This window comes from Columba livia, chromosome 5, assembly GCF_036013475.1.
Source record: "Columba livia isolate bColLiv1 breed racing homer chromosome 5, bColLiv1.pat.W.v2, whole genome shotgun sequence".
NCBI lineage: Eukaryota > Metazoa > Chordata > Aves > Columbiformes > Columbidae > Columba > Columba livia.
Window position 1 is genome coordinate 7,441,529 of NC_088606.1, and position 16,915 is coordinate 7,458,443.

Below are 16,915 nucleotides of genomic sequence, written 5' to 3' on the forward strand. Positions count from 1 at the left end.
TGGAAGGGACCTCGAAAGCTCATCCAGTCCAATTCCCCTGCCAGAGCAGGAACACCCAGATGAGGCTACACAGGAAGGTGTCCAGGCGGGTTTGAATGTCTCCAGAGTAGGAGACTCCACAACCTCCCTGGGCAGCCTGGTCCAGGCTCTGTCACCCTAACTGAGAAGAAGTTTCTTCTCAAATTTAAAGGGAACCTCTTGTGTTCCAGTTTGAACCCATTACCCCTTGTCCTATCACTGGTTGTCACTGAAAAGAGCCTGGCTCCATCCTCGTGACACTCACCCTTTATATATTTGTAAACATTAATGAGGTCACCCCTCAGTCTCCTCTTCTCCAAGCTAAAGAGACTCAGCTCCCTCAGCCTTTCCTCATAAGGGAGATGTTCCACTGCCTTCATCATCTCCGTCGCTCTGCGCTGGACTCTCTCCAGCAGTTCCCTGTCCTTCTGGAACTGAGGGGCCCAGAACTGGACACAATATTCCAGATGTGGTCTCACCAGGGCAGAGTAGAGGGGCAGGAGAACCTCTCTGGACCTACTAACCACCCTCCTTCTAATACACCCCAGGATGCCATTGGCCTTCCTGGCCACAAGTGCACAGTGCTGGCTCATGGTCATCCTGATGTCCACCAGGACCCCTAGATCCCTTTCTGCTATGCTGCTCTCTAATAGGTCATTCCCCAACTTATACTGGAACCTGGGGTTGTTCCTACCCAGATGCAACACTCTACACTTTCCCTTGTTATAGTTCACTTGGGAGGACCTGAGTTGTGTCTCCCAGGAGCCATTCCCATGCAGTCGCACCCACACACTTGCACATTGCCCAGTCCCACCCCAGTGGAAAACACGTGTACATGTGCTTGTATGGCAACACACCAGGAGCCTCCTTTGGCTACATGCTTGTCTTAATTTCTCCTCTCCTTTCCCTTACTGCCAGCTGGGAAGGAGCTAAAGCCTTGATTCATGACCAATATTGACTCTCCATGTCTGCCCTCTTCCCACAAGCCATCGTCCACAAGAGATACAAGAGGGACCCATGGAGGAAGAGGCAGTAGAGAGGTTCAATGGGGCATGAGAGGTCCCCTAGAATGAGGCCACCCACTGGATCTTCCCTCAGGGAGCCACAGCTCCAGTTTAAGAGAAGGCAAATAGCTAATATTGAGAAGGAGATGAGTTCTACAAGAAATGGATCTATTGTAAACAGGCAAGACAGACTCTGAATGGTTTTCATGCAGAGCTACCAGTTCTTCCTCTACATTGTTCTGCCTCTGAGGATGATTCCTGCCTCAACACTAGTGCTGACCACTCAGTTTCATCATCTGCTACACCTTTCCCAATCCCATACAAGCTCATAAGGAGTCTGCATTAGGCTCTTTCCCACCCACTGCTGGCAAACCAGACTCCAGAGCGGAGTTACAGGATGATTAAACCTGAAGGTCCCCCATTACTCAGACTTTTCACATCTATGGCTGGATAGATGGTGCGTCCCTGTCTCTGCATAGTCGCATCAGACTATTTATTTTCTATAAAGCCAGTTCAATACAAGTGATAATTTTGCTTCCTTAAAGAGACTGTTTGCAGGTGTTATTCTCGGCTAGAACAGAGACAAATGGAAATCCCAGTGTGCAGGTTAACGTGGAAAGCCTCCTGAGAGACGGATATATAAAACAATGTGCATTTCATCTACCAGGCTATTTAAAAGATGTCAGGCACACAGATGCCATTCCCCTCTGCTCAGACATACTGTCACCGTGACCAGTGAGCCATATTGGGCAGAAAGAGCATTCCCAACGGCATAAAAGATGAAGGATTTTCTTCTAGAACAGTATCTCTGGAGACATGACATCTCCACTTTATGATAACTGCTACCCTCCTGTAGTCCCAGCTGATGTTAGGCAAGACTAGTTAATATCTGAAACTAAGCAGAAGGCAAATATATCCAAACCACAAACATTTCAACAGAGCTCACAGTACCTAAAATAGCCACCACCTCGTCGTCCTGGATGACTTCTAGGGATCCCGAGACCACGAAGCAGAGAGCGTCAACGCTTTCCCCAGCATGATAGATGAGGTCCCCTGGGGCGCAATGGATCGTCTGAAACTCCACAGCCAGAGCTCGCAGGCAGCCGTCACTAGCCAGACGGAAGGCAGGGTGCTCGTTAAAAACTTTCCGGTTTAGGTGCACACAAATATCTGCTCTCATGTCCTTTGGGCAAATTGAGAGGACCTGAATAAAAGAAAGGTGAAAAATAGTCAGCTGAGAATATGACACCAGGCCAGCGCCCACGTTCTGAAATAACTGAATGGATGGTTCTTCAGATCTGGGTGGATCTTAAGCTACATCCATCCAGTTATTCCATAAAGCTTCTGGATGGGAGTTTTATCTTGCATTGGGGTAGTCTTTTTCTACCCTTTCACTGCAGGTGAAAGGGTGATTTGGAAGAAGGGACCATCCTGTTACATCATTCTCCTTCCTAACAGTTTTCACATTTTTGTTTTCCAGAATTGCAGGTGGCACTACTACGTCCTGTTTGTGGGTATCCCTCCAGACCTGGTGCCCAGATTATCCACCCACTGCTACACTCAATCCTTGCAGGAGCACAGAACAGACGCTCAGAGCTGAAGGAGCTTGAAGACATGCAAAGATGGACCATTCACAATAGAAAACACCACATTTTGCTCACATCCAGAAAACCTAGTATACAAGTCTTGATGCAGATGACCACTTACCGACATGTATTCAAACACACCTAAGGTTTATTTTCAGTGCCAAAGAGACATATAATAAGTAACCTGCCCCGGAGGGCTTCCAGACTAGAAAAGGCAAAGAGCTTGAGATTAGAGCAAAAAAGAAAGTATTATGAAACCTTATGAAAGGTAAAGGTGGATGAAAAACTGTTCTGCAAACATGAAGATGTCTTCATAGCAGATCAATTAAATAAGATCTTCAATTAATTTCTTACCTTAAATAGCTTTCCCTATTGAAAACGTAACGCAAATAACACCTGAAGAAAGTGAAAACCTGTGGGTCTTGTTAGGTTTGTAAAATATGTGTTCAATATTTGCACATCTTCCTAAACAGACTAACATAAGCCTAAAACGCACGGTAGCTAATTGCACTGAAAAACATATAAAACCTTTTAAAGGTTTTCTAGGATAAATAATAGAAAAGAGTATGAGATTAAGAGCATTCTGCAAGGCTCATGTAAAGAACACTGCAGATCAATAGTACTGATTAATTTCTCATTGTGTGGAATTAATCTGGCAGCTTGCTCTGCAGGCAGTGTGAGAGACAGGGACACTGGGTCAGTCTGTTGACCACTATTAAATATCAGCAAACAGTGGGAGATTCTGGTAACCCTGACTAAGCTTTGAGGCAAATGGTCATATTAATATTGAAGTAAAGCCACGATTTTCTTCTGTTCAATGCAAAAGAGGTATGGGAGGTAACGGGAAAATGGTAAACAATTTATAGTTTAATAATAACATTTGTTCCCTTCCTTATTTCAATAGATAAAAGTTCCTTTGTGGTTAAAGATATAACGAATGCAAAAAGATGAAGCAGAAGTTATTCTCCTGTCCTCTGTACTATAAGAGTCTGAGGCTAGAAGGGACTGCTGCAAGCATCTGCACTAACCTCTTGCACTCATAATTTTTGTATCAATCCCAGAATAGCTGGTAAAATTATAGCCTAGAAGGTCTTGAGTTAATGTTTTCAAATGATGTAGGGTAGTTGTTCCAGTGGAGAGCTACTCTCTCTTTTAAAATGTGCTGTTTCTGAACGGATTTTTAAAAAATTTTCAGCCAACAGCCAGCACGTCTCATCATGTTGCTCAGATAAAAGACCTGCAACCATCAGAAATCTCTTCCACATATAGATGTTTGTAGACCATGACCAGGTCACCTCTTGATCTCACCTTGAATAAACAAGAGAAGTGATACTTCTTGTGCTTAACACTATGAAGCACAGTATCTCCTTGGAAATTTCCCTGTTTCTCACTTACAACCACCTTCCCAGATCTACCAGATAACTACTTTTTATTTAATTTAGCACAGAATAAATTAATTCGGCTAATGCTATTTTTCTGTAACAAAATGTTGTGCAGAATGCATTAGAACACGCTGCATAAGTCTGTTTTATGATAACATTAATAATAAACATATTTGACAAGACACATTCCCTATAAACCATCATTTGCATTAGTAATAATGTCTTGTCTGAGTCACTGCTGACCATGTCCCATATCATATTTCCATAATTTTATCAGGGGCAAATGTCAATTTTACAAACTTATACTTACCTGAGCCATTCTATTTACCATTAGAAATACGGACACACCTTAGTATTTCCAGTAAAAAAAAATAATTCCTTTCAGAGTGGTTGTTCCACCACAGCCCTACTTTTGGATCAAATAGAAAGTTTGTCATTATTATAATAAAATAGAAACATGCCATCTTTCTTCTTCTCAATAGTAATTTAATGAAAAAATCTGCTCTCTTTTGTATCGATTGATGATTTTTAACATCTTTTTCTACTCTTGGGCCTAAATCATGGTTAGAAGTTTTTTATGTCCCTTAAATACTTTCAGTAATATAAATGCTTTTGACTTAACAAGGCCATGAGCTACAAATTCTCCAACACTGCTCTTTAGAAAAATGTGTGCATTCATACATGATTGATTTCCAAATTTTACTTTTTAAGCTTCCAAACTTCAGGAAAAATTGGTCAAAATATTGCAGAGGTTATAACTGTAAGATTCCAAGATGTTGCAGGGCCCTTTGTTTTATGGAGTGTAAATTAATTGTGTCCCTCAAGAAGAAAAGCCACTTGCGTGCAAAGCAGCATATTGTTTCCTCACAAATACCGAGCTAAATACAGACTATTAAAAGTGAACACTCAAAGCATTATTCTTTTTACAGACACAACAAACATATCTATCATCACACACCGTAATACGAAAAGACAGAAAAAAATTCCATCACACAGAAAAAGCCAGTCTTAGAAAGTATAATTCAGGAATTTTCTGTTGTCATGATAAAGTGATTCTCCTAATGACATATTACTGTAAGGAGATGTACGGAGATACCAGTTATCAGCTAGTGCAGCAGCAAATGAGTAATGATCCAAGAGTTAGCCAGGAACAAATATCATTTATTTCAGCTTTCTTGTCTGAGAACAGAGAATGAAACAGATGACAACTAAAAGAAATACTTAATATTAAAAGATTTGGCAAAGGAGCTTTGAATAATAAAGACAAATGTAGCTATATGTAGGGGAAAAAAAAGAGGAAAGAAAGATACACGATCTCAATCTTCAGCTTCATATTTACTGTATGCTCCAAGCACAGGACTTCACAAGCTCCAACCTGACTTTGCAGCACTTCTTTGTGTGTTTACAAATAACAATGTCATGAATTCAGAAGGGGTCTCACAGATGCCACCACCTTCTCTATTAGTCGTACTGTAGAAAGGGGTTGTTGGTGACACAGATTATAGTTCGTAAACATTTTGTTGCTTCCAAAAAATACACATAATGTGATATAGAATCACATAGAAGCATTTGGAAGCTAATGATAAAACAGTCCAAGGATCGTAAGAGCAGAAAATGAGCACTTCAAACTGAGATAAATTTTCTTCTGTCCCTTATTGACAATACAAGACTTCAGCATCCTTATCATGAAATGCTCTTAATGAGATCTCAACATTTTTCAGGCAACATGCAACTAAAAAGATACAAACTAGTAGCAACATGGTTGTACATAAGTCTGTATGGTGTACGAATGCACACATGGGTGTAAACGAGAATTTCAGTTTAAGGGAGAGGATATCCTGTAACATTTAATTTACTGTTTCGCTGTTAGAGAAATGCCTCCAACGCATCATGTCAGTAGAACCCTTAAATTAGAACCAAGTTCAGCTGGGACACTTGTTCCAGCCTGTGTATTCTTTCAGCAGTGTATCAAAAAACAGCAAGACAGATTTCTGAAGAGGAAATTTCCTTAGAGATTTCAGGACCTTTCTCAGTGAAACCTGTACTTTATAAGCAAGGCAGGATATTAAGGTTGCTGACTGCAATGCTTTACTAACTGATGGTTTTGGAGCATGCGACTTGGAGCAGAAAGTCTGCAGGGACCAGATGCTTGTGCTCCTACCGAAGTTGCTTTGTAATAAATCCACAGCCACAGACTTCGCAGTCAGCTTTCCCATATGCATCCAAGCAGCATGAAAGAAAAGAGCCTGCTGCCTTTCAGTGCAAAATCAAAGGAGGAAGTCAGATTCTACCCAGAGGAAAATTTTTCTGGCTGTATAAGCTGTGTTTCTACCAGAAAAGGAGCAAGGCTCCATGCCACACATGAACCGTACACATACATCCACAAAGACCCAAACCACTACAAAGCTGAGATAAGAGAAAATAAAGGAAAAAATAACATTTATCACTCCCCTTCTTCGCACAGAAAATTAAACCTCCTCAAAGCCAGTATAGGTCAACTCCTGAGCTCTGCCATCACCATCCGGCACCCAGCTAGTAGAAACCTCAACGCAACGACACCCAGTGCAGAGATTCAACGCCGCTGCCATGTCTAGAGCACCCCATGGCATATGTAAAACACCGGCGTTGAGTGAAAAGCTTCTGGTTGCTGCTCGAGATTGGGAAAGGCAATAACCAGCTCTGGAAGATTCACAGGGAATTGGCACAAAACGTCTCACTATCTTTTCAGCTCGATATCTGTAAAGGGGGAATGAAACCTCCCAAGGAGATTCCATCTGATTTTTTTCCTCTCCCATCCGTTTCCTCAGCATGCTCAGGCAGTTTAAGATAAACCCCTTGAACATTTCAAAGAACTCTACGGGGAGCAGAGATTATAAAGAACTCAAAGAAAAGCAAATGAATCGAAACAAAAACTGTACAGATTAAGAGTGTGTCCAAACAATATCTTTTAGGGCGGGTTTAAGTATTTTTTAAAAATATCTTCCCCAGCTGGAATACACTACAGAATGGCTTAGCAAATATTACAGAATCTGTTAAGACTTGTTAACAAAAAGGGCAGAGGCCAGTGAATCATGAACGTTATCTATTTGCAATTCTCTTTCAGCATACAGGATTCTCACTTTCTTGGAGCTGTAGCTAAGGGATATATTGACTGATATTCAAGTGAAGAGCTTAAACAGTCTTAGCGGTTGAATAACAAGGATCGTTTCCTAAACGAATAACCATAATACATATTGGAAATACTAAAGACTGTCAGCTTTGATAATAAATAAACTCTAACTTCTAACCAGCTACAGGCCACCAATAGCTCTTTTATTTGCAAAGAAAGGCTATTATGTATTTTCAGACATATTCATCTGTCATAATAAAGGTCAGTTCTTTCCAAAAATACACAACACCCTCCAGGGAACTGACCAAGCTATTCAGGGTTTTAGAAGGATTGGCTCATTTGACTGTTGAAGTCTTCTGCAGACCAGGCTCTAAGTGTTACATTTGGCACTGGATGGAGGCCGAAGGTACAAAGGTAAGAAAACAGCTGATCGGCAAATCACAGAGCATTTTCCTGTAATAATCAGGTAATTTTGTCACTAACTCTAAGGTGATGTATAGAACTGAGCAGTTATTAACCCTGCATGCATTAGGCTAATCTTTAATACATCACTGAGTATCTTGGCACTAAGAATCAAATTTCAGCAGCAGTGGTGTGCTGCATTTTAATTGCACTAAAATCCAAGGTCACTTGAATTTAAATGCTCAGAAACCGAGATCTGAAAATCAAGCCTAATTAGTGGAGTTTGGCTTGTTTTCTTGTTAACGACACATGATCCGAACCAGTGATCAAAATGGTTAGATTTAGTGGTATAGTAACAAAATTAACCACTTTTTAACTGAGCATCAAGATCAAAATCCCTAGAAACTGGCTCTTGATTAGATTAAATTCAGCACTGTCAACACAGACAGAACCTGGCTAAAGGTCTGAAAAACAGGGGAAGATGAGATGCATCATCATGTGTTTTAAAGAATCAAGTGGTTCACCAGCACGGGGCCTGCTGGTTTGTCTAACACACTGTGGCACACTGGTAACATTCACCAACAACCCAAAGTAGCAGATCCCAGGTTGCCTAAGAGCTGTAGAAGTCTCAGAACAGTTAACGGTTTTATTGTACTCAGGTTAGCCATAACATCTACCCCTAGCAAAATTATCACATGACCTTCTAACGGGGCAAAGGATAGCAGACAACAGGGAATTCTATCATTAAAATCAACTTTTTAAATAAAAGAAAGAAAAATAAACATCTGAAAGAATATGGCATACATGAAATAATCTCTCAAGTCACAACATCTTTTGGAGTGACAACTTTTGGCAAGAATGGAGTCGATCAATGGATTATTTTACTTTGTGCTTCTTATGGAGGTGGCTTTATTTTCCAACATGCAGCATTATGTAAAGACATTCAAGGGTGAAAGCATTAAGAAAACAGATCTGGAGAAGACCTTCCCCTAGATGCGGTCTCTGGAAACGACAGCCCCTCTGTCAGCTTCATCCCCTTGGTGACAGTGCTCAGGAAAATGCCCGACCCATCCACTTGGGTACTCCTTCCCCCAGAAAATAAACTCATGAGCTGTTCCATAGCTCTGGCATTTCTTAGTCTAATCCATATCAATCCCAAGATGAACACATCCAGCAGGCAGAGGTAACTGTGGACAATCTTCCTGGCTCTGCACAGTGCGTACAGGAGGTAAATAATCCATACCATCCATAAAGGTGAAACAGAAAGCCCCACTGGTGACAGGCCCCACTCTTGGACCCGTGTGAAGGACAGTGAGACCCTGACCGCTCTCCAGAGAACCGTGAACTGCAACTGTACCTGGTCCCAGCTCAGCTCTCTAAGACGAGGGAAGACTTCTTGTTCACCTCGTCCCGATCTGCAAGGAACGACCAACAACCCCGCTTCTACAACGAAAAAAAAATACTTGTCCAAATGATTTTTACCTTCCCTCTTCAGCAGGGAAATGTATGTAGCTGTCACACCTAATTTTGTAGAAGTTCTCTTTGGCCATGAAGCTTGGAAGCCTTCTACCCCGGTCATCCACGAGGACATCCAGACAGCACTTACAGATACTTCTGTGTGATAGGACACTGTAGGAATTGCAGCCTGATTCCCCTGTTCATCTCAGCGTATCATTAATTCCTACTTGAAGGTCTTGCTAACAGCAAACATGACTAAACTTCACTGTCCTTCTGTAGATTAATGTTTAACAAAGTTACAACCTGTATCTATTTACCATAAACCCATATCTTCTGTATGAAAGCTTAGTGGGTCAACAGTGAATAGTTTAAATACTGTGTTATTTTCCCATTATTTCCATTTCAGTCATTGCAGTGTGGAATTGGCTCTCATTATTTGAATTGCCACTGATGCTTCGGTTGAAACAAAATAGATGCCTTTTTTCTCTTTCAACCTATGGCTTTTCTGAGCAAAATGACTGTTAAAACATGATAGACTTTTATTTAATTGCTTGCTGAGCAAATCCTAAACCATATGACAGCATAGAGGTCAGGAATAGAAAAATCTTTGGGTTTTACTGGTATTTCAGAACGTTATCATTAGATGAGACCTCGAGACATCTGCATGTTAGTTAATGGTTGTTCTGCTTTTATGTATAATGACCTATTTCTTATAGAAGAGCTAATATCTATAAATTTTTCATTTGCTGCCTAGAGATTTCAATAAAAACTAAGAGATTTGAATTTGATGTGCGCTTCATATATTAAATTATTACTGAAAAGATTTTTTTCAGCTGCTTAAAAGTGGTCATATACAGAGAAGATACTGCCTCTTTTTTATGGCTCTCAAAAAAACAGGTCCTGCTGGATGAGAGATACCATTTAGTATATAAAGGCTTCTTGGTTTTCTCACCATTTTAGCCCTGCTCATTATTAGATGAATAAACCTGAAACCTGTAGCATTAAAAATAATAATAAAAAAATCCATCTGAGCCACTGTTACACAAGAAGATAAGAGTCCATATGCATGTATTACATATATCATCCCAGTTGTCACAGGAGGGCTCTCATGTTTAAGTGATTTAAGATTATAGATCAGAGGCCACTTACTTCCCCTTAAGTAATAATAATAAATATGCTAATGCTTTTAGTGTCATTGTTAATTCCTTATTTGTGAACACTCAGAGACAGGCTGAAGCGCTGTGGTTTGAAGACAGGATTTGAAGATGAGCAATTCCCAAAGAGAAGAGGAAAGCCAAAATTGTGTGCTTAAGGCATCACCTCTGCAGTCTGGGGGAACAAGTCCTCTTTCACATACAAGGACAATAGACTAGGGCTTTAAAGCAAAGTTCTGTTTTGGACAGCTTGCTCCCACAAGCAGCAGGGAATATACCTTCGTTAAACTTCCTCCATGCTAACTTTGTCTTCAGCTCCCATCTAAGGACTCATTCTGACCAGTTTTAGCCAAGATCTTCTTTGCACTACACACTGAATGTGTCATTCAAGGACAGATATTTGAGAGCTGATGCAACAAATCTATGTGTTAAGTTGCAGTAATTTCAATCAAGCTATTAACTTTTATTTTAACATATATTAATTTATAATATTTAATTATCAGAAAACACATGCAAGTGCTTATTTTTATTCCATCAATTTACTAGGATTGTTCATCACCATAGGAAGCTACTGTAACTCTCATATAAGAGCTTTCATTCTTTGTTAGAACATTAACCTTCTTTTTCTTTGAATTTAGATTTCAAAACAAAGCCATTTCAACATGCTGAGTGACTGAATGAAATGTATAATAAATTTGTGGCAAACGATGTCGCAAAACACATGCCAGTGTGACAATGCAGATATATTTGAAACAGTTTAGGATGTAATGCTGTATGTTAGGTTGAAAAACATCCTTGGATGATGCAAACTGTCTGAGCTGTCTGATGGGAACTGAAAAGATGAGAAATTCCTCACTAATTATCATGTGTCATGAGCACATGTGTTTTGCAAGATAATAAGCTTATTGAAAAGTTCATAAAAATGAAAAAGAATGGGAAATAACGTGATGCAAACATATCCAGAAAACAGACTGGTCAGAGTCTCATTATTGGAGCTTTGAAAACTAGATGGGAAGAAATCCCTAAGGTCATGTCCAGGCTGCCAGACAAAGCAGTGCAGAGAAGCAACGTAAGACCTGGGGCACTAATCTCCTATTCCAGCCTGTGCTGGGGCATTATCTGGATTTAGCAGCTCAGCTGCAGGTGCAATGTTGTCCCACTAGCCCCACTGTGTCTACAATAACAAAACTGATTTGACTCTGTGTACCTTGGAGGTTCCTACAGTGCCCTCCCATCCACTTGCTTCTCTAGAGTTAGTGCAGATTAATTGACCTTAAATGCAGAGGGTTTTATGACAGGGCTTGGAGGGGTAATGAAGGAACAAGAAAAACAATCCACTCTACATGACTAAACACTGGGACTGTACCATTGTTCCTACCATTTTCCACCTGGGATTTACAATATTTTCTCATTTGTTTTGGTAAAGCACATCATAACACCTTCCTGAGTGGAAATAAAGGTAGGAAGGTTGCCTGGCTACGACACAGCTTTCCATCCTTTTGCTAAAACAAATCCTGATTTTGGGTAAGGTCCTGCAGCTGTAAGCAAAATGCCACTTATACAGACCCCAAGATGCTCAGTGCAGGCACCACAGGCCACTGGTGCTGTTGCTTTTGAAGACTTTCAGGCTGTAAGGGACACAAAACACCAAAATATTCAAGTGGATGCTCAAGATCTTAATGTTTATCTTGTCTCTGTTCTTCTACAACATGAGCTTTTCTAGTAAGTTCAATTAGATGCAACTATCGATGTCCAGATGCCGAGATTCCAGAAATCCTTCTACTGTTTTAAATAGGTTTCAAATCCAGGCTTAAGTTTTGGCAAGTCTTTACCAAGGGAAAATTGTTAAAAACCTAAGTCACAGATTTTACAGCCATATTAATTATCTAGCTAAGCAGCCACTACTGTCTTACAGACCAGAGAACACTGCTTACCACGACTCGAAATTTTTGACTCTAACTGCATTTTTATAATCTATAAAACTGGACATGCGGAAACTATGGAAAGAAATTTCAGTAATTGAAGCATTGGTTCTCCTAATTAACTGCGAAGCATCATTAAAATCTAATGAAACTGTAGTGGAATAATACAGGACACTGGCTTAACTGCAAGGAGATAAATGAAAATTAAAGTTGAATTTTCACAGGGTTTTGAGTTTACACAATAGGACTGAATGCATTTACAGTAGTTTACAATATAAAAGCTCACTTTTAACACCATATGAATCACACTGATAAGTTAGGGTATTAGTGTATAAGAAGTTAACACATTTAAGATTGTGACACAGTGAAGCACAAGAATCAAAGAAATCAAAATCCTTGTTACTTAACATAGTAATATTTGTGATGGTAAACAGAATTTCACAGCAGATGATTAATAAGATAACTGCTGTTGAATCAGCATGATGTAAAACTAAATTTTTCAGTGGAGCAACTTCAACTTGGTGTATCCAAACAAGCTGCATCCTCATGCCATATTATGTAACAGATTCAACTGAAGCAAGAACTTCAAAGCTGTGCAAGCACTAGACATTTTAAGATATTAATCTGTCATGACACTTCCTTACCCTCCCTCGGGCATTTGCCTTTTAAGTTCTTAGGAGAGAAATCTTCATGGAAACTGGAGCTTGAATGCCTAATTTCAGCTGATGTGTATCAGGTCCACATAAGCCACAGGAGCATCGCCGATCTGCACTGACCAAAACTCCAGACCTAAAGCTGTTATATCTTGCCTACGTTCAAGGTATTGCAGGTGGAAATCCTTCCATCTGACCTCAGCTGTCTAAAATACCCAAGGCTAGAGAGACTCATTGCACAGATCATGGAGAAAGAGGGGCTCTGAGGACCATTCACTTTGTCCTCGGACATGATGAATCACACTCTGAAGACAATCTTCTTTAATCAGCTTTTGAAGAAACCTAACTAACCAGTCCTTTCTGAGGGCTAAAGCCCTGTAGGACTTCCACCCTGCATGGCTATCAGTAGTGCCCCATCTTCTGTATCTCCCTACCAAAAGCCTGAAGTTCTAGCCGAGAGATTTTAGCTCAAGGAGATCAATCTCTATGGCCATTAAATCCTATACTAATTATGCTGATGGATACGTCAATGTCCTGGGCATCAGTGAAAGGTCCAAGCCAATCAAAGTCATTTCACTGCAACTCACAGATGCCAATACTTTTCAAAATAATACTGATGTAGGTTAGACACCAAATTACATTCTCAGACCAATCTGAAGACCAATTTCCTGTTGATTTCAACAGTTTAGTACATTAAAATTATTACTCTAAAATTATTAAAATTATTACTTTAGGCAAAGTAAGACTAGAAAGCAGAAAACATTTACCATAGTGAAAAATAAAGGCATATTTCCAAAGTGGCAATACAGTCCATTTTTAAAGCATCCAGTTTTTGATCCAAACACAAACATAATAACGGAGTAACATGCAGTTAAGAATTTGTTAGTAAGTTACACGCTGTCATACAGTCCTGTTTCTAAGAAAGCACACAATGGAGAAAAACTCTTGCTATCTAAATTGTTACCTCAGGTATTCATACCTTCTCTGTGTCAATTCCTTTAGACATGGACCAGGTCGAAACAATATAATCCATGACTCTTTCACTAAGGCCTTTTGGGACTTGATATAATTTTAGGAAATCCCTCACATTGTTCAGCATCTCATGGTATCGGTTGGTGTTGGCATACATTTGCTGGAAAATGGTGGTAACATTTCCAAAAATAGTTGCATAAAGAAGAGCTGAAATAAAACAAAAGTAATTAAAAATAAATACGTATGCACCAGTAAATGCTACTCATAATTCAAGGATAACTTCAAATAAATTTATGTATGTTTACAAATTACTGCAAATGCTGATGTGTAAACTGAAAATTTATATTTATGCACACACTCACACATGTGTACAGAGTTATTTATTGAATTTACCCATACATTTCATACAGCCACTCAGTATTATCAGTCATACAGATAATGTCCATACATGGAGTTACTTAAAAACATCCAGTGCATTTTAACTCTACATCCTATACTAGTCGAAACCCATTTTCAAATGTAGCTGCAGCCAGAAAGTAAATGTTGAAGGCACAATCCCAAGAATCACACCTGGCGATGGACTATTACAAGTGTGATGCAGTGAACACTGTTTGATGGTAAACAGTTAATTTCTGAAGCCTAAATCCAGCAAAGTATTTAAGCAAAACCTTAGATGTACCCTTTGTTAGTCCTCTCCTGAATAGCAGTGTATTGAAAGATGCTTTTAAAGTCAAGCAAGTTTAAGGTGCCTTACTGAGGCAAATGACATTCTTCCATTAGGCATTACAGATGTTCCAGAAAAGAGAATTATTCCGATACCTCATAATAGCAATGCGCAGCACTTCTGCTCTTGACATTATCAAATACACAGAGATGTGCCTGTCATTTTTAATAATCTTTGCTCGGAGGTATTTTATAGCAGAATGCAGCTATGCATTTCCATATTGCTTTTGTGAAAAACAATTGTATCCTACAAATGGCAAGAAAGAACCCACTGTGAAAGGAAAAAATGCCTCCCATCTCTCAGTGCATAATGCCTTCCCTCCACATATTTCTATATCCTTCCAGAAACTCACTTTGTTTCAAACTCATTTAGTCTCGTTTATCGCGCCTGTTTGAGAGGTGGCATTTTTAAAGAAACACAGTGCTTTCCTAAAACCTGTCTAATAGAAAAACTGTATTTCCATTTCTCAGTGCTTTTTACTATGTCTATGTAAAAATCAGATGCTAAAGTTCATCAGAAATACACTGTTCATTGTTTTATGAAAGTCTTGGGATTTTTCATCTCAATGCACAAGATCATATCAAACAAGATCACATAGATTTGTAGCAAAGATGAACACAAGGTTTCAGTTTTAGAAAACACAGCAGATGAATACCTTATGTGATGTCAAAAAATAAAGCTCTTTGCAAGGGTATGTGTTTTTTCCTTTTTTTACTGATTGTTGTATCATACCTGCTAGCTACTGAAAGGTTTTCTCTGCCTTTGTACCCAGTCACATATATATCGACATTCAGAATATGAGTATGTGGATTATAAAAATGCATAGATACAAGAATCACAGAATCACAGAATGTTAGGGATTGGAAGGGACCTCGAAAGCTCATCCACTCCAATCCCCCTGCCGGAGCAGGAACACCCAGATGAGGTTACACAGGAACTGGGGGGCCTAAAACTGGACACAACATTCCAGATGTGGTCTCACCAGGGCAGAGTAGAGGGGAAGGAGAACCTCTCTGGACCTACTAACCACCCCCCTTCTAATACACCCCAGGTGCCATTGGCCATCCTGGCCACAAGGGCACAGTGCTGGCTCATGGTCATCCTGCTGTCCACCAGGACCCCCAGGTCCCTTTCCCCTACACTGCTCTCCAACAGGTTGTTCCCCAACTTATACTGGAACCTGGGGTTGTTCCTACCCAGATGCAGGACTCTACACTGTCCTTTGTTATATTTCATTAAATTTTTCCCTGCCCAACTCTCCAGCCTGTCCAGGTCTCTGGATGGCAGCACAGCTTTCTGACATGTCAGCCACTCCTCCAAGCTTGGTGTCATCAGCAAACTTGCTGACAGCACACTCTATTCCCTCATCCAAATCGTTGATGAATATATTAAATAATACAGGCCCCAGTACCGACCCTTGAGGCACTGCACTAGATACAGGCCTCCAACTGGACTCCGCCCCATTGACCATGACTCTCTGGCTTCTTTCCTTCAGCAGAATGTCAACTGAATTTTTCTTTAATTTTTTTTCAGCTTTCTCCACTCTTTTGGACTTTTGTAGCAGGACAAACTTGACAAAGTGCCACTTCTCAGTGCAACATCCCTCATCCTCCTGAAGAACAGTTGCTGATTTATCATTAACTCAGCTCATCAGATATATGAGTGCACAATATCTCATCTTGCCAATCTGATGTTAGATGCATCTGAAAATGACTGTGACTACAAATTAAAAGTCATTTCTAGTTCTGTGTCTCCTAATATAGGGTCCTGGGAAGTTGTGCTTAAAGACTACGTTTGTTCAAGAAATTAAGGACAGGATAAATCACTGGATCAAACCTGCAAAATTGCTGGAAGGATTATCCAGCATTACCTCACCAAGCCAGAATTAACAACCCTACACACCCTATAGTCTGCACAGACAAAACCAGCATTATCTCTCTGTTGGAAGTCAAAGCCTTCCTTTGCCTTCTGTTGGAAACAGTATAGAAACATGGTTGAGTTAGTCTAAAGATTCCACTTTTCTTACAGGTTACTGCATGGGGGGCCTTTGGCAAACACTAAAGGGAACCTACTTTGATCTTCACAGCTTTGAAGCTGTTTCTCAAAGACTCTGCTCACTCGTGATGCTTCCCTACGCCAACACTGGTAGCTGCTGGGAGCAGTTTGCTGGTTTTTTGGGAGGAGAGCATATTTTTCATAATTTGGCATGGAAAAAATCCACCTCTCCATAAAACAGCTCCCCATCCCTGTTCTCTATATGATACCTAGAAAAGAGGGTCATTTAAAATAAGCTAACATTTATTGTTTTGCAGGTTTTGGTATGCAAAAAACAACAACTTTGTGCTGATAAGGAAACAGTAAATATATAAATAAAATACTTGTCATTGCATTTGTTATACCTGTTGTGACACTGTTCTACAGGGAAAGAAAGGGCCCACTGCTTGGGAGGGTCTACTGGGAAGAGGTTTAGTCTGCCTTAAAAACACAAGTTACCTGTCTTTGCTCTTCCCCACTCACCTTTGGGCTGGGGT

General features: G+C 40.1%; 1 protein-coding gene across 2 annotated transcripts in view; it reads right to left on the reverse strand.

Moving 5' to 3' along the window:
* The window catches only part of KCNH5 (potassium voltage-gated channel subfamily H member 5), a 157,951-nt gene that overhangs the window by 39,672 nt on the left and 101,364 nt on the right, over window positions 1-16,915 (reverse strand). For both annotated transcript variants that reach the window (XM_065063249.1, XM_065063250.1), the window contains 2 exons: window positions 13,668-13,867; window positions 1,974-2,226 (listed from right to left, as the gene is read on the reverse strand). In XM_065063249.1, coding sequence (XP_064919321.1) covers window positions 1,974-2,226; window positions 13,668-13,867 — 453 coding nt within the window. The remainder of the gene's footprint in view (window positions 1-1,973; window positions 2,227-13,667; window positions 13,868-16,915) is intronic.